Source organism: Gadus morhua, chromosome 23 (genome assembly GCF_902167405.1).
Source record: "Gadus morhua chromosome 23, gadMor3.0, whole genome shotgun sequence".
NCBI lineage: Eukaryota > Metazoa > Chordata > Actinopteri > Gadiformes > Gadidae > Gadus > Gadus morhua.
Window position 1 is genome coordinate 16,580,595 of NC_044070.1, and position 18,525 is coordinate 16,599,119.

An 18,525-nucleotide genomic window follows, 5' to 3' on the forward strand; every position below is an offset into this window, starting at 1 on the left:
CCCTTCTGTCAAATAAACTTCAACTTCCAGTACAATTTCACAGGGAAACACCCCTCCTAACACCCTTGGTTTGACAAACCGACAGACATGCATACAGACAGACAGAGAGAAAGTCAGTCAGACAGAGGGACAGAGACGGTAGATACAGAAGACCAGTGTGATTGTATTTTGAGCGAGCAAGAGAGAGAGAGAAAGAGAGAGACAGGTTCTTCTGCATCTCAGATCAAAGATCCCTACATTGAAGGCTTTCCTCGAACCAGGGAAATAAAATGCATTTTCATTGAGTTGTATTGTTCAAATGTAGTTATTTCGTAGCTTAATGCTCCATCTGTGAAGGTCATTAGAGGCCATAGTCTTCAATCTTTGCATTGTTGATGTCAATGTATGGGGAAATGAAAATTCTGGACGGGGAGTTTATTTACAGAAATCAGGAAATTGCATCCCTTCCCGTATCTACGATTTCTTGTAATGTGCTGATCCTGGCCCCTGATTGTCTCTTGGAACCTGCTTAGCTCGGCCGTGTCTCTGAACCCTCACATACCCATAGAATCTGATTTATCTCTCTCCCTATCCCTCGCTCCCTCCCACGCTCACTTCACCTTCTCACTCCTATCTCTCCCTTTCCCCTTCCCACACTTTTATTGCTATTCCATGTACTTTTTTCTGTCTCTCTTTATTCAATGATTTATTGAAAACTAAAGAAGCCAGAGGTTTACGTTCCATTTTCCAGGAACCCTATTCTAGTGCTCCGTGTCATCATCTGCGCCTCTTTCAGTAACTCACTCTTTTTTATTAGGATGCTCCTTCAAATTACAAATTGCTTTATTTACAACTGGTTCTTTTATATTAAACATCCTTCCCTCTCCAATTAATTTTTCTATTATCTGCCCGACTTCCTGTCTCTTTCCTTTTTGGACGCAACTCCTTTAGATTACTTTACTGACAAGCCAGTGGTTCTATTTTTACCTCTCCATCCTATTTCCCTAAGCTCTGCCCACTCTTGTTCTGCCTCTCTCCTTTAAAGGGGACATATTATACCACCAGGTGTGAGTGTGATTGGCCGCTACAGGCCGTTTTGAAAATCTGCCTCTTCTGACATCACAAGGGGACGATCCTCCTAGATGTATGACGGGTAGATGAGCGACGTTTGCTACAGTCCACTTGGTAGGGCTGGTAGACTGATCTATCCAACACACATCTAGGTGGACACGCCCACTTGTGATGTCAGAAGAGGGAGATTTTCAAAACGGCTTGTAACGGCTAATCACACACACTTGTTTAGTGTCAAGGTTGCATTTGTTTGGCTCGGCATCATTGCAAATGAGGGTCATCCCTCAATTGATCTCTCGAGTATAAATAAACGTTAAATACGAAAAATACAAAATGATATGTCACCTTAAACCACTTCACCGACCCCTGAACAAGTGGTTCTTCTTCGGCAGTCCAGTGGTTGTTACCTTCTCCTGACCTTTTCCCTCGGGTCTCTTTGGGTCCACAGAGACCGGCCACGTGGACCCTGAGCTCATCGACCGCTACAACAGCCCGGGATTCGTCGGGTGCCTGTCCAGGGTGCAGTTCAACGGCGTCGCGCCACTCAAGTACGCCCTCAGAACACCCGCCTCTTCGTTGGCCCCGCCCCCGGGAGCAGCAGCATCAGCCGTCGGCCAATCAGAGGGACGCACGTTCTCACGGCAGCCAGCGTCCTACCAGGGCAAGCTAGTGGAGTCCAACTGCGGCGCTTCGCCTCTCTCCATCCCACCCATGTCGGCCGCAACGGACCCCTGGCATCTGGACAACACAGGTGGGCGGGACATCAGGGGATGGATGTAGATGTCAATCATGTTATCTTATTGATAATAGGTTGCATTGTCAGAACGTGTATCATGCTATCTTATTGGAAGTTGATGCTGCTGGGAAATGTTTGAAGATTCGTGATCCTTCCAGTAGGTAGATAAAGCTGTAATATTTTAATATATTACTTGGAATGTGAGTGTCAACAATACCATTTTGGTTGCATATACTTTTTCTGATTGGTTGTTGGTTTGGTACAGGATATTTTACAATTCACATATAATTGCATTATGGGAAAAAGGTATATAAAACATATAAATTGTGTTATACATTGTTGTGGAAGTCTGTCTTGCTCAAACTGTTGGGCAACTGGCTTGGCATACACATAGACTACTAAATACACAAAAACACCTACACAAAACCAACCAGTTTCTAGTTTCACATCCCACATCGATGGACATTGAAGTATGGACACTGCGGCTATAGCCATTCCAAAAGTGCTTGGCTCCGAACTTGGCCTATCAGAATGCTGGACTGGGATATGAGGGAACCAATCAGGTTGATAGATGTGAACCTCCTGAGTGCTGACTCTCAGTCTTTGCTCCTCTGCTTGCGCTATAGATAGAGGATAATATCTGGCACGTCTTGCGTTTCGATTACTCTCCCTTTACTTATTTTTATATTTCCGCCTCGTCTCCTCTTCTTCTCCTGTTTATTTTATTTCATCCCACATTTGTTCTACTTTCCGGCCCGCTTACTTACTGGCCTTTATTGTTCTTGCTTCTTCTGAATAATCTCATTTTACAGTGAAAATAGAATATGTTGGAATTGTTATATAATATATAAACTGTATATTGAGTATCTCTCTCAAAAACTCTCTCTTGAATCCCCACAAACCCACACACATACCCACCCTCACACAACCTATAATATAAACGCTGTCTCCCTTCCTCCTTTGTTTGTCCAACTTCTCCTAGTCTTCCTCCTCCACCTCCACTTTTCTCTACCCCCCCCGCCCATCTACCTCAGCTCCCTGAGCCTCACTCCTCCTCCCTCTCCTCCTCTTTTCTTCTTACTCATGTTCTGCACCTCCCATGGGAGGCCTGGATAATGCAGACTGAAGCAGAAATAGCTGCCAGCTCATTCCAGGGAATGTGTGTGCGTGTCTGTGCCTCCGTGTGTGTGTGTGTGTATGTGTGTGTGTGTAAGTGTGTGTGTGTGTGTGTGTGTGTGTGTGTGTGTGTGTGTGTGTTGGTTTATTCGCTTGTATGTGTATATCTTGTATGCGTGTGTGTGTGTGTGCACTTACATGTGGTTGTGTTTCTGTGTGTATGCGTGTGTGTGTGTATGCATGGGCAGGTTGCAAGGTCATGTTTTTAACCCTTCACTCCATCTCTTTGCGGTAAACACTGTGTGTGTGTGGGTGTGGGTGTGTGCGTGAGTTTGCGTGCGTGACATGAGAGTGTGTGCACGTGTGTGAAATTTATTGTCAATAAATCCGGACCAGCAGCGAACTTCCGCAGGAGGTCGATCACCATGATCGTCACTCTCTCCCTCTGCCTACACCTCGTACGCCCACCCTTCTAGTACCCACACTACACACACACACACGCATACACACACACACGCCAGCACACAGACACACACACATACACACGCACACACACAAACACACACTCACGCCTGCACACACACATACGCCTGCACACACACACACGCACAGACAAACAAACTCACACACATGCAAGCACACGCACACACACAGGCACACAAACACACACAGGCACACAAACACACACAAATACCCATGCACACACACATATATACACACACACACACACGCACATATGCACACTCACACACACACTCCCGTGCCCACAAAAACACATACACCCACGCACGCGCGCGCACACACACACACACACACACACACACACACACACACACACACACACACACACACACACACACACACACACACACACACACACACACACACACACTTACCTTGCGGAGCTGCCCTTCCGCATAGCACAACGGAGACGTATCGCGTTGGCCAGAGGACGGCAGCAGTGAATACAATTAATCTCTGAACCCGGCCCCATAGCTCCTTAACGTAACACAACCCCCCCTGGGTCACTTCTCCACACATAAGTAACCCAGGCTCCATACTCGGTGCATCCGTGTTCTGCAAGTCAAGCAGGGGCCTGTGTATGCTGCCGCTGGAGCCGCAGTCGCCCGCAGTGTGCAATGCATGTTTAGTATTTCTGTTGGTTGGTCTGCCACACTCACATTGTGTATTCATCACAAGGAGGAAGCGCAGGGGAATGACGTTGGCACACTCCACTAGCTTATGCAGATGGATCTGAAGGTGGTATCGACAAATTATAGTTTCATATCAGTATTGTCCGTCCTTTCACTGCACTTTACGCAAACTTTACACTGACTGAGTAGAGGACAGAGGACATTTTTTTTCTGTATCCGAATAAATAAGAAAACTGTATAGTTCAATCACCGGGGTTTCCAGATTTCCCTTGTGCTTGCTACTTTCCCAGCTGAAAGACAAATCATGACAGTGATGGAAACGGGGGAGAATGAGTTGAGGATGACCAAGTTTTGTGTTTTCTTTGGTCAGATGCAGAGTTTCCCTTCAACGAAGAGAGAGTTGTCCCTGATGGCGTCAACAGAAACTCAGCCATCATCGGAGGTACAATTGATTCACTAAATGTATGATGTCATTGTTTTTTACAGGTAAATGTACAGGTTAGGTAAAATTATAATAATCTCAGTGCATTAATCAGTGTTATCAACGATTTGCCGGGATCCCAAACATGTGTTGATGAAGTGATTTGATCGCAAATATGTTTTGAATCATTTGATTGGATCCCAAACATATTATAAATTATTTATTTTGGATTATGTCCCTACTGTGTCTACAAGCTGGATAAACACATTTCAAATATAGTTCCCCACCCAACGAGTCTCCCCACATCCTATGCGACCAAAGACCTTGACGTATGGTTTACACACCCATTTTGAGGGTGTAGATTTGCCTTCTATTGACGTCACTGTCATCGTTTGGGACTTTTGCAAGTAGCAGCAGAAACTATCGATATTTGGCACATTGAGGTTGGGAATTGAATGGCTGCCTTGCCTAGGGCCAAAACTCCTTAATTCATTCCCTAATAACTTTGAAATAAAATAAAACTGTCAAACGGGACCGCGCAAAATGCGTAATGTATATGAAGTAGCCACTATGATTCTAATAAAAAATATATTGGTTACATGTTATTCTCTACCGCTCACCACCTATAGGCTGTTAAACGAACTACATGTTAATCTCTTCGGCCAGGGCTTCACAATTGTCTTGATTATGACAGAAAGAAAATTGCATAACCATTAATTGTCATTAACTGATGCAATAATAATAATAATTACTAGCATTAGCGGAGGGGTCAGGGTCATAGGCAGGCTACACTATTAAATTATGAATATAATATATTCTGAATATTTAATATATAAATGACTACCTAAGTTAACTAACCTTACTTAATGGTTCATCAATGTAATGTCAAATCTTACCAAGGTGGTTTCCTTCGCCATTCCACCCCCTTCCCCCCACCCACCAACACCTCCTCCACCGGCCCCCTGCTGCAGGCATCATCGCCGTGGTGATCTTCACCATCCTGTGCACCCTGGTGTTCCTGATCCGCTACATGTTCCGCCACAAGGGCACCTACCACACCCACGAGGCCAAGGGTGCGGGCGCCGCGGGGGCAGAGGCCGGGGTTGGGGGGGAGTCGGCGGACACGGCCATCATCGGCACCGACAACCCGGAGACCATCGACGAGTCCAAGAAGGAGTGGTTCATCTAGACCCTGTGTGCAAACACCACCGGGGCGAGAGACATAGGGATGTAGTAGTGAGAGAGAGAGAGAGAGAGAGAGAGAGAGTGTGTGAGAGAGAGAGAGAATGGTAGACAATGGGAGAGAGAGAGGAAGTCAGAGATCCGTCCAACCACCATAAGACGGGGGTGGGAGGGGGGGGGGGGGAGACAAGAGGTTAAAGGTTAACATTCGATGACAGAAGGTCATCCACCGGGACAATGGCCTCCCGAATGAGGGGTAGGGATGCAATATCTTTTTTTTTTGTTTTTTGGTTGATTGATTTGTTTGTTTTGTAAACCCCAGGACTTTAAGAAGGAGAATCCCGATGCGAGTTATTCAGAACGGAGCGAGGAGTGAGAGACTACACGCGTGTACATACTAACCGGCTCATCCTTCTTTGTATTGTGCTTGGGAGTTTTCAGGAGTCCTTTGAATACTGTATATGAACAATAATTATAACTATTGGGTGGCGTACTAGCACCAATTTATTGCCGGTCTTGATTTGTTTTCTTTTTGGTTTTGTCCTTTTCCTTTTTTACAAGAAAATCTATAAAATTGATCAAAAACCATGCCAAACCCCCCCTTTTTTAACGAGGCTGTGGTAAACACAGTCTTCAGACCCTGCATCGCCCATATCCATGGAGGGCTACCCTAGTCCGCAGCCACCGGGACGGGGGATATGGAGTTGAAACACGGATGCCAAATGTCACTCTGTAAATACGTCATGAAATGTTGTTTTCTTTTTCTTTTCTAAAAGTTATATGGAGAGATCTAGGCATAATACGTTTACGCAATTTAGGTAATGTCCATACCTATAGATATATATATACATAGGCCTACATATAAATGACTTGACATTATATTTGATTCATCGCATTGTATTCCTGAAAGCGAAGAGAAGAGTTTAACGAGAGCTCGGAATGGTTGTGGTTCGATGGTGGACGTAGTGTTGTAGGGGGGGATTGGGGGAGGTGGGTGGAGAAGGAAGGCATCAAGATGTCATTCAGTATTTTCCAATCATTGTGAGTTTCTGTTGAGCAGGGGGCAGCTTTCTTTCTTGGACCATGTGAAGGTATATTTTCTAATCAAACCTCGGCCAAAGACGCGAGTCTTCATTCACAAACCCTCCTGGCTTCGAATTGAGGTTGGCAACTGTCGGGAGGCCTGTGTGGTGACAGGCCGCCACCAGGGGGAGTAGTGGTGCCATGAGCATAATAAATTGTTACATTTTGGGTTAGGTGCGATGCCAGAGTCTCTCCCAGCTGGTTTACAACACTTGTCGCGCGGTATCACCCCTCTTACAAAGCCTTTCTCCAGACCCCGTAAACGTCGCCTGGCGTTTTTCTTGAACCCAGTCCAACATGAGTTACAGCTCCAACTATGACACTCAAGTCTGATGTTAAATGGCTGAGTAATCCATTGTGCCTTCGAGGTGTTTAGCCATTCAGCCTTCCCCCGTGAAGTCTGCACATACACGCCAACTGTAGGCTAAACGCTGTGGCCACGTGAGAAGAATTAAATCTTAATTTATTGTGTTTTTTGCTGTGGCATGATTTGAAGGCCTTGGGCGACATTGTCAACTGAATATTTGCATTGATAAACGACTGACCCTCCGCAGCCCGTGTCAGACACATATCATACGAGGGTCAATGGCTCTTGGTTGCATGTAAACTTCGACGCTCCCTGCAGAAAAACAGAACCGCTGTTGTCCAACAGACTCCCACTTAAAAGACATCATTCTTCTTCTCATTTTTTTTTTCTAATTATACTTTATTGTGGTTGTTTTAGGCCTATGCTATTGTTGTTCCCAGCTTTTACGATGTAACAGGCCAAACGGTACAACTGCCATTGTTTTTGTGTCCTGTACATTTGAGTTGTGATATCTCTCAATACATGAATGGTTTCTTATGTCAGTGTTCCTTGTCCTTTCGAGTGCTAATCACATATAGCTTGAACCCGAGTTAGCGGTGTTAGCAGTCCCGCCATCCGTAGACGGCAAAATTTCGTCAGGGCCTCGAAGAAGGTGCTAGTTCAGTCTAAAACAAAACTTCAATCAATTCCAGGACTATACTCTACACAAAGAGTGTTACACAAGCGACTTTGATTCTGGAGCTGTTTAACTCGCCCGACTCATCGCAGGAATCATTACACCGTCCATCCCTCCCCCGATCTCCCACACACGTACACAAACAAGCATACAGATGATATGCATTGGGTCAGAATGATGATCAGAACAGAATCATATCTATGAGTTATATTAAGTTCAATAAACGTCTTTTGATCCTATGTGCCGAGTCTTTCTCTGTTCACCCCTGCCTTCCTCCCTTCTTAAACGGGCCTACATGATCACAACTGAACAAAGCCCAGATAAGCGAACAGCAACAACTTTATAAATAATATAAGTAGCTTACTAAAAGGTCTAGGGACAGCCAAAAAACGGAATGAATGCTTGAAGCAGAAGCCATTCTAGAGACCGGCGGGACCTCGGGCAGTAAATGGACTACTTCTTACTGGCTTCCAGGGCAATTTTGTAAAGCGAGGCGTCCCCAGTGGAGCCCAATTCGACTTGGGCAGCTGCCGACTGCCTGTCAGGGCCTGTTTATAAAGCGTCATTGGCTGAGGCTCTCACTCTGGATTAGCTCACCGCTTCTCCTTTGGTTCTAGGGCCGGCCACAGACTGGCCCTGTCTTTACGCAGTCAGTCGCTAGCAACATTTGCAGATTGGTTTACTGCTACTTCCGAGTTATTATCCTCATGTTTACCATAATTACGGCCAGAGTTTGGGGTCGTTTATCCCGTTAGACTTGGCAGATATTACATAGGCCAGTAGGGACTATCAGATTGAGGTTAAATTGCATACTTACAAATATTGGAAGCCAAACAAGATATAATGGGGGCTGAATTGGATAAATCAAAGGCTCACATTACAGGACAATGATTGTGCTAGCTCCATCTATATGGTTTGATATTGGGTAGCCAGCCACATGTTATGAAACTGGTCAAAGGTAGACAATGCAGTCCTTCGTTTCGGCAACTGGGACAAAAATGTGTGACAAATCAAACTATATACAGAGTACACAACTGTACAGATAAGACCTATGCTGTCCTACATCCATATATTGATTTCATATACCCAGCATTTTTAAAATGCCAACAGTTTCCACTATTTATACAGTCCGAGTTTACTAATGTGGACCGGAACTTTTGTTTCCGTTTTTTTATAATACAGAAAAACAACTTTGTAATTAAAAGGCCTTTATTTAACCAAAGCAAAATTAAGCAAACAGTAAAAAGATAGTCGAATAAAAATGGTTCATGACGCGTGTATGGGGAGTGTGTTCTTTGTGGGAGTCCCAGCCCCCGTTTAAGAATCATACATCTTTCTAAAATCTCTTTATCAAACCCTTTGTCAAACATCATGCTACAGAAAATAAGCTAAGAGACAAAGGCTATGAGTGAGTGATTGGTCGTTGATATGCTCATGAGCGGGGAGCGCAGTCTCCTAGTGGTACCGCTCCACGGACAGAGCGCTCTGAGCTGAAACGGTTTCGGACTTCTACAGCAGGAGCAGTGTGTCGGATTTCGGGCAGTCCTTTAGGCTTCAGGGCATTCGCCTGTAAGCAAAGAAACAAAAAAATGAAACGCAAAAAAAAAATATATATACAGGAGATTACGTGCAGATGCACGCTTTTGTGGTGCGTGCCTAGCTAGTCCTGAAACATGGATAACAGGCTGGAGTAGACGTACCGTTAGGGGGCAGCATGACGATGTTGTCGGCCAGAACGCCCTGCTCCAGCGAGAATTGCTGGAATCTCTGGGTCACCGCTGCACCCACCTCGGGTGTTCGGCCTGGGCAATAATTAAATAAATCCATGTCATTTAACCCCACGATAGGAACATACGTTTCCGTCCCCTAAAAATACAACAATGACCCTGTGTGCCGGAAGAAGTTGATATGGAAAGGCGTCAGTGACGCTGCTTACTGAAGAGCTTGTTCAGGACCTCCGATACTCCGTCCTTGGTCTTGACGTTGTAGACCACCGCGTGCTCGGCGTACTGGACGTCGGTGAAGATCATGTCGTTGTCGTTGCCCCAGGCTGAGTAAGGAAACATGGGTCATCAGCACATTTCACATTGCAATCATTGTGGATGTGTCTAGTTAGGCGTGCTCATGTGCGCGGGTGTTTTCCTAAATCTGCGCGCGTGCGTGTGAGTATATTGTGCGTGTTATTTTTTTGCCTGCATACTCCCATACCTTCGCTGTGGAAGAAGAATTTTCCAGGAGTTGCGGTTTTACTCGCCAAGTGAGACATTCTCCAGCAGCTTCCATCGGCACTGAAACAGAAAGTGATTGAATCTCTAGCCAACCCAACAGACCCACCCGATAAGGGGGACATGTCCCCGAGTTAAAAGGTACTACACTCACTTCAAATGGGTGTGGGCGACCTGCAGATCTGCCTCCGCAGTGGGGACCATCACGGCGATGCCCGTCTTCATGCCGGCCTTGTTGGTCACAAACCACGGAGCGTTTGTGGCGAAACCAACCAGATACCACCTCCCATTGACCTAAGAAAGAGAAAGAGAAATGAATGAGCCAACTCAAATAAGGTGGTACTTTTCAAAACCTTAAATTGTGTATGCCTCAATCCTATGCTGCCTTACTTTTTATACATTTGTCATTTCTATTTAACTCATCTTCATATTTAATGAGTAACAAACACAATTCTCAATTCCTTACTCTGCCCTTTTTTTATCATCTACTTTTCATTGATTCTTGATAATCTATGGATTGTTCTATAATAATAATAAATGAAATTTATATAGCGCTTAATATGGTACTCTAAGATGCTTATTAATATAGTATTATTTAAGACGCTCTATCCATATTTAACATGCATAATAGCAATTTATAGAGTATCACACTATACTTCCTGTTTTAAAAAAGGTATAATGCAAGTTCATACTTTCAACAGCAAAAAAAAAAAAGTCAGATTGGGGTGCTTGTGGATGATGGCTGGTTCAAGCAGCCTCACCTGGCCAAGTCTGATTAGACTCAAGGGCTGGGGGAGGCTGCACACCAGTTGCACATGGAATAATCAAGGTGCACACAGTTTTACTTGATGGCAACATGGGACACACGGCCATTTGTCATCAACAAACTTCTCCACCACCCTGTATCCTTTGTTCGAAAGAACCCAGTAAAACCATGATCCCTTGTCTTTGTAACAAGCAGTAACCGACAAATACATTTGCACACATTGTTAAAATCTCTGCAGACCCCATGATGTAACCCTTTTATCCTGCTGGACTGCAGCATGTGGTTCTCTCTCTCTCTTACCCGAGTCACGTCAAAGTCAGCCGCGGGCGTCACATCAGCGCAGACACTCAGCACACACAGCAGGGCTGCCAGTGACCTGAGCAGGGAGTTCGTCATGGTCCTTGCCGATGGGGGGGTTCCTTCAGCGAGTGGAGGGGCTTCGGAAGGAATGAGGTGAAGGATCACAGAGTACTGGACCTCTTTATATAGGGTCCTACTTCAGTCCCCTCCCCCTCTTCTCTCTCCTCCTACTGTCTCCAACAGTCCTCCCAGAGGGGCTGGATAGACACACAAACACACACACACACGCACACACACAAACACACACAATCAGTGCTGACCCTGTTTTGTTCTAAGAGGTCTTTGGCACTCACCAGTAGGAATGCTAATCTCAGCCGTTGCATAATCAGACATGCAAATGAGATTGCCTAAAAAGGCCCAAAAGAAAATCATTTAGGTATGTGTGTGTGTGTGTGTGTGTGTGCGGTGTGTGTGTGTGTGTGTGTGTGTGTGTGTGTGTGAGGGGGGGGGGGGGGGGGGGGGGGGGGGGCTGGGGATTCCTGCAATGCTTGTTGTATGTAAAATCCATAGTTTTTCCCACTGATTATTTCGCATCCTACATGCTGGGGAAACCCAGATTTTCATTTTCTTCATTTATTCTTTAATATGGCTTTTATGGTTTTCTTTCTGTGCAAGAAAGATATGCATAGATTTGTGAGCAATTCTCTCCTTATTGTTGATTAATATGTTTGACTCTATTGTGTATTTAGAAAACATTTTCAGGACTGGCACATTTTCAGTTATATCACAGACACACACACCCACACACGCACAAGCACACACACACACACACACACACACTCACTCACTGGGGTGCCGAGAAGGGGTTAGGTAATCTCAATAGTTTTGTAACCAAACTCTGCAACCCCCCCTACCCCCTCTTTTTCTTCCTCATCTGTTCTTCATTTGTTCTATCGGAAATTGAAATGCAGTATAAATCTCAGCAGGGGATATTAAAATATGTCCTCGCATATTGGATGTTGCTCTACTGATGTGGGTTATGTATTTGTACTTTAAAAAAAAGAAGAGTCCAATCTTGTCAACCATTCTACCTGTACTCCTAAAAAACACTACTTGAACGAAATAGAATTTGTTTATTCAGCTGATTTTTATTTAATGTCCTCCATGAAGTGGGTTGAGTAGGATCTTTGTGTGCCTGGCCTCAGCACGTAGGGATGCAATCTATGGAAAAGAAAAAAAAACTGTTATAATCTCAACTTATTATACAAAGCGGAAAAGGACCTAGTTTATCAACCTCACTTTTATATAACTTTGGTTATGAAACCTTGCAAATTGTCCATGGCTGTTGCATAACATGTCCCGAAGCTCATGTCCCGAAGCTCATGTCAAGCTGAGAGGAGGGGGGGGGGGGGGGGGGGGGAGTAGGATCCATGGTATATAAGGTTATGTAAATAGGTGGAGTTGTGGACCAAACTCGTCTCTTACATTTGCATCATCATCTGGCTTTGTTGCCCTGTTCACCTTTTTCAAAGCACATTTTGGGGAACTTGCATATAGGGCTGACAAATATGTGGGAATAATTCTGTGTCTCTTCTTTGGATTCATTGGACTTACCTATAACATGGTCTTTGGTTACAGAATCACAGTGACCTGCAGATAAATGACAGTTTTCCCTTTTGTGAGGAATGCATATCTACAAAAACACTCATACATTTGCAGGAATGCAAGAGGATTAAGATGAGAAGTGAGTATGTGTTAGTTTAATATATGCACATTTTATTTATATTTAAAAAATAATGTGTTTAAATGTAGTCTACCGGAAATGTGTTTGCTGACAGAAAATTACGATTTTGTTTCCCCACACTGGATGTGGACCTACCGAAGGTGGGGAAGGGGAAGAGGTAGGCCAAACTCATTCCCTTCTCCTGAGCAAGCGTCTCAAACTTGGTCAACATGGGCTCGGAGAGATTGACTGTAGAGCGACCTGTTTGACCAATCAAACATAATCAACTGTGTGTGTGTGTGTGTGTGTGATTTCAGCTATTGAGTATCACTCAGCCCTTATGAAGTACAGATAAAGTGGCAGTCGCATAACTCAAGGACTCACCGTAGAGTTTGGCAGTAATCTTGCCTTTCTTATGGTAGAGGATAAAAGCATAAGCATTATCCAACTCCATAATGATAACGTCCGTGCTGGGCTCAGAAACAGAATTTCCTTTGTTACAAAAGGACAGAATGTACTCAGTTACTGAAGACATGAATATTTACTTACATGTAACCATCCAATCCGATAGGATTTACATTTTATAATAACCATAGTATTTTTGAAATGCACAATTATCACAATAGAACATTGCCAACACATGGACATACATTTGAATGGTGATTAATAATAATATGTATTGCTGCATGTGTGTTGAAGGGTAAAGGACACAGAGAGCGACATTTGGTACCTTTAAGAATGTAGCGTCCATTCGTTTTAGTAGGATAGTATTTCTGTAATATCTCCCAACAATCATGATTACTGAGGAGACAAAGTTTAACAGTCGCTGTTAGTGTAGGACATGTCGACGTACATAGCACCCTCTAGTGGTACACTGAGGTAGAACTGACAACAACATCACAAACACAGAAGAAGGAAAAATGGTGTGCATGTTCGTACTCGGGTGTATGTGTGTTCCTGTGCCTGGCTTTGTGCTGTTTGTGTGCGTGCGTGTGTGTATTTGCACACTTCCACATGTGTATACGTCGACGTCATGGTCCATATACTCACAAGCGTGTTTTGGTGCTGACAGAAACTGGGGAGGATTCCTGCTCAGGAGGGGTTAGGTTTATGACTGTAGCCTCAGAGGAGGCGCCCTGCTGTAGCTGGTGGGGGCACGTTGAGGCCAGGTTGAGAAGGTACCACTTGCCCCACATCTTGCGGGCACAGCACCAGAGGAAGAAGCAGATGGGAGTCGGACAACGTAGCTAAAGGTTCAGGTGCTGCGAGGCTGTTTCTTCTAGAAATGTTAGCCAATACTGCCAACGCTACGTTTATGATGTACAGTTTTTATGTATACTCGTCGGGAATGTCATCATTAATAACATTAGAACCAGCATTTATTTTGCCCTTCTGAAAATTCAAATAATCAATCAGAAATAAGTGATAAATGATGTTGTGTGGTTACTTAACACTTGTTCACTCAGTGTTATACGGCAGTGACCGGATTGATCAATATTGCAGTGTTGCTGTGTGTTTATCGGTTGTTGCTGTGAAACCCTGTCAGACAGTGACAGACTGTGCAAAGGTCAGATAACGGTCCTGTATGCTATTGACTTAGGTTCTTAAAGCCGTATATTTGCAATTTATCTAATAGCTTTTCTACCTGAGCCTGTGCGGTAGCAGCTTTGAGCAAGAGGTCTTGCTCCCTTAAGAACTGCATTTGTATTCACTGTAAGTCACTTTGGAGGAAAGCTTCCCCTAAATAGTATCAACTGACTTTGTGTGATGTTTTCTTGTGTTGTGTTGTTTTATTACAATTTTGACAGCATGAAACATGGGTTTTTCTTTTGCAAAGTTACACTCAAGTTTTTGAAAATCTGTCTCAAAGGAATCATTCCCAGACGTAATGAAAACCATCTTGGGAATCCAATGACTTTTAAAAAACAACAAAGGCAAATCAAGTCTTTAAGTCTTTACGACATAATACGGACAACCTCAATCGGTTGGTGGATACAGTGTTCCTACCTTTGACATGTCTATCGGTGGTGCGCCTGGGCTCCGTTCTACGGCGCTGGGGGTTGGGGCCGGTTTCCTCGGCTTCCTCACGACCCGCTCGCGTTCTTTAGCTACCCCGGCATCCGTGGTCCCCCACAGACAGACACACAGAAGCACCACCGCCAGCGTCACGCGATGCCGTACTCCAGTCATGGTTGAAGAGATCAAGGGCCAGCTCCTAAGAACTTCAAAATCGTCCTCCTCCAAAGGGGTTTTTATTTGATATCTTTTTCTTTTATCAGGGGATGAGATTCTTGTTTTTTGGTTTCTGCTATGCTCTGCCCTGACATACAAACAGACAGAGAGAGAGAGCTGGGCGATAAACCATGAGGAGTTACACATTTACTCAATGGCACCAGAAGTTCTGTTGTGTTTACATTTCATTTACAGGATGTCTCATGTTGAAATGGGTTGAAACCTGTGATTCGCAAACTTGAATTATCTAGGATTGAGGAACGGTTGAAGTCAGGGTGAAAACCTTTTTCTTTTTAAGTTTGGTTCACAAACCGTTTGACTTATTATGGCAAAAAATCATGAATTGAATTGCAAAGATGTATTGTTCTATTATTTATTAAACCAATGCTTTCAATAGAGCATATTGAACCATGCATGTACCAGTGTATTGTTTAACAAGCAAAATCCGCCATTTTCACTGTTCACAAAAAGCAAATTCTAATCATCTGTAGGAAGTGAGTAATAAAAGTGAAAAAGTAATACATAAATCAGAATTGAACCTCAGTGTAAATGTTACAATGAATGTATTGTGTTAAAAAGGACAATTTCCTTGGGTATTTTCATCTTCCTGGCGAAGACAGCTTCCAGACGATTCTACTCGTTCTTGTCTTCCGGGTTGTTTTCCCGGGCTTTGAACTGAAGGGCCACACTGTTGATACAGAAGCGCTGGCCACTGGGGTCCGGTCCGTCATCAAACACATGGCCCAAGTGGGCATCGCACTGTGTCACACACAGACACAGACAGACAGACAGACAGACAGACAGACAGACAGACAGACAGACAGACAGACAGACAGACAGACAGACAGACAGACAGACACAACACAGTTTGCCTGATTAGGGGAAGAGGGTCTAACTGTTCTATCTTTCCCAGCGTCTATAAATAGGTTCTGGTGGCAGTGTTTAGGCCGTTCTAAGTTGGAGCTGACTAAAAACACCTTCAGCTCTCGCCCCAGAAAAAAACGGCGGTATAAGGGTCGTTACTTTATTTCAGAATTTCAGTCTTTACATGTAACTTGGGAAGTCGTCAACCAATCAGTCCTTAAAAAAAATAAAGGATGGTAAGTTTATTTTCCCCTAATCTTGAAACCGGTTTGGCCCCGGTATAGGATACTTTTCGTTTCGGTCTGTGTCCCTGAGTGCAACATTTCCTATGCTTAACCTAAAGGGTGGCGTCATAACACTTATCTAAGAAAGTGATATGTCTTCACCAAGAATCCAACTCACGATTTTGCACAGCACCTCGGTCCCGGCGCTGCCCAGGCTGTTGTCAGGGCGACGCGTTACACAGGCGTGGCTCTCGTCCCGCTCCCACGTCCCATGTGCCTCTGTGAACGATGGCCAGCCGGTCCCCGAGTCATACTTGGCCTCTGAACTAACCAGAGAGAAGGGCTGTGGTCAATATCCGCCTTATATGGTCATGGACCACGGAGGAAATAATAATAATAATAATAATTCATTGAATTTATTTAGCGCTTTTCTAGACACTCAAAGACGCCTACAGTGAAGGGGGGGGGGGGGGGGGGGGGACCTCACTAACCACCACCAGTATGTAGCACCCATTTGGGTGATGCACGGCAGCCAATCGGCGCCAGAACGCTCACCACACACCAGCTTGAGGTGGAGAGTGAGGGATGAGGTGGAGAGAGAGGGAAAAGAACATTTAACACTACTATGGACCACATGTAAACCCTATCGACCACATTTAAACCCTATCGACCACATTTAAATCCTATCGACCACATTTAAACACTATCGACCATATTCAAACACTATCGACCACATTTAAACACTATCGAGCACATTCAAACACTATCGACCACATTTAAACACTATTGAGCACATTTAAACACTATCGACCACATTCAAACACCATCGACCACATTCAAACACTATCGACCACATTTAAACACTATCGACCACATTTAAGCATGTAAACCCTATCGACCACATTTAAACCCTATCGACCACATTTAAACCCTATCGACCACATTTAAACACTATCGACCACATTTAAACATGTAAACCCTATCGACCACATTTAAACACTATAGACCACATTTAAACCTTAACGACCACATTTAAACCCTATCGACCACATTTAAACACTATCAACCATATTCAAACACTATCGACCACGAAATGCTGTGGATGAGGTGATAAATGGGTAGGTTTGAAAAACAAAATGAATGCATATATACTTATAAGTATTTTGGAATTTACCCTGGATGTATTCAGTTATTTTAATTCATTATTACATTAATTAATATATTATTCTTAATTCAATTTTTTGGGGGGGATAAGTCGGATATTTAGTCTTTTGCAACAGCTTGTTCCAACCAAATAATTTGATTGGACAATCCAATAAGTGTTGATAAAGAGCCCTATAGGGACTTTTAACTAAACACCTATCACTCCTAAATGTTTTCTCTGCTCCCGGGTAGTTTCTTGTAGTTTCGGTGATGGGATACCTGAAGACCGGAGATGAACAGCAGACGCAGTGGTACATCCCCACCTCATTATGGTTCAGGTAGATCCCACTGAAAGGCTACGAAATACACACACAATTTCCAGTAAGTGGAAAAAGGGAAATCAAGATAATAATCAATGATATCTTCCAAAATGTTTATTTAAACATCATGAACTAGGTCAGAAGAAGTCCACTTTACACAGCACATTGGTCAGATAGTTTTCCTCAGTGGTCGATATATTTTGTTTTAGAGTCAACTTTACACAGCACATTGGTCAGATAGTTTTCCTCAGTGGTCGATATATTTTGTTTTCATATTGATGCTTGTTTGTGGAACATGTTTGGTACGGGTCTCTTACCACTTCTGTCCCCTTCTCTCTGGTGACAACGTATTGTTCTGGACTCAGTTTCTTTTGCCAGTCGGTGGTCTCATCGTAGCGAGTCAGCGACCTCAGTCCTAACCGAGCGGTCGGGAAAGCATATAGCTGTTCAATGGGGACACACTTGTTGATTTGCATTCAGATGTGCTGCAGGCTCAACGATGCGGCCGTTATTGGCAATCTTTTAAGTGTTTTAATCGATTGAAGAGGACAACATTGTAAACCAAAAAAAAAACTGCAGCCTGGCAATGATTCGCAGCTAAAGGCAATGTGACCCCTTAACCATGCATGCCCATAAAAGAAAAACGGATCAAATAAACGTTCTTCCAGTACCTTGACTTGTGGAGAGGGGTCGAATGAGGACCGGAGTTCTGGTTAATGAGATCGAGGACTTGGCGCTCGCCCGTTGAGAAACAAGGGAAGAGATCCGAGCTAAGAGACGGGACATGTTTTCCTCCTGTACTGTTTGCCTCTCGCTGTTCTGAAGTCAAGTGCAGCGCAGAGCACTATCAGTGTCGCCCATGGTGCAATACGGTCGCTGGCTTATTCAGGACCATGCAAGCTTAAACCGCTTTTATTCTGCGCAGACGTCTGCACTAGGACTCCCAATGCATGGTGGTCGGTCCAGTCATAAAACAGGCTTATCTATATTATCTGGGTAAAAG

At 44.1% G+C, this 18,525-nt stretch overlaps 4 protein-coding genes across 4 annotated transcripts in view; 1 reads left to right on the top strand and 3 right to left on the bottom strand.

Annotated features, from left to right (window-relative positions):
- The window catches only part of cntnap2a (contactin associated protein 2a), a 314,072-nt gene extending 306,108 nt beyond the window's left edge, over positions 1-7,964 (top strand). The window contains exons 24-26 of the mRNA XM_030348959.1: positions 1,499-1,801; positions 4,427-4,498; positions 5,449-7,964. Coding sequence (XP_030204819.1) covers positions 1,499-1,801; positions 4,427-4,498; positions 5,449-5,666 — 593 coding nt within the window. The 3' untranslated portion in view covers positions 5,667-7,964. The remainder of the gene's footprint in view (positions 1-1,498; positions 1,802-4,426; positions 4,499-5,448) is intronic.
- Positions 7,965-8,916: 952 nt separating this feature from the next.
- Positions 8,917-11,409, bottom strand: LOC115537335 (lipocalin). The gene is made up of 6 exons (XM_030349178.1): positions 11,017-11,409; positions 10,105-10,244; positions 9,934-10,013; positions 9,662-9,775; positions 9,426-9,527; positions 8,917-9,292 (listed from the first exon to the last, which is right to left on the bottom strand). The coding sequence occupies exons 1-6, from the start codon at positions 11,110-11,112 to the stop codon at positions 9,273-9,275; spliced, it is 552 nt and encodes a 183-aa protein (XP_030205038.1). The 5' UTR covers positions 11,113-11,409; the 3' UTR covers positions 8,917-9,272.
- A 725-nt stretch (positions 11,410-12,134) lies between these two features.
- c8g (complement component 8, gamma polypeptide) lies at positions 12,135-15,133 on the bottom strand. The gene is made up of 7 exons (XM_030349175.1): positions 14,747-15,133; positions 13,790-13,935; positions 13,470-13,540; positions 13,124-13,231; positions 12,896-13,000; positions 12,631-12,666; positions 12,135-12,237 (listed from the first exon to the last, which is right to left on the bottom strand). The coding sequence occupies exons 1-7, from the start codon at positions 15,116-15,118 to the stop codon at positions 12,218-12,220; spliced, it is 858 nt and encodes a 285-aa protein (XP_030205035.1). The 5' UTR covers positions 15,119-15,133; the 3' UTR covers positions 12,135-12,217.
- A 197-nt stretch (positions 15,134-15,330) lies between these two features.
- On the bottom strand, positions 15,331-18,498 carry msrb2 (methionine sulfoxide reductase B2). Its single transcript, XM_030349176.1, has 5 exons — positions 18,194-18,498; positions 17,840-17,937; positions 17,482-17,558; positions 16,238-16,385; positions 15,331-15,730 (listed from the first exon to the last, which is right to left on the bottom strand). Exons 1-5 carry the CDS (start codon positions 18,306-18,308, stop codon positions 15,605-15,607), a joined length of 564 nt encoding a protein of 187 aa, XP_030205036.1. The 5' UTR covers positions 18,309-18,498; the 3' UTR covers positions 15,331-15,604.
- Positions 18,499-18,525: the final 27 nt, after the last annotated feature.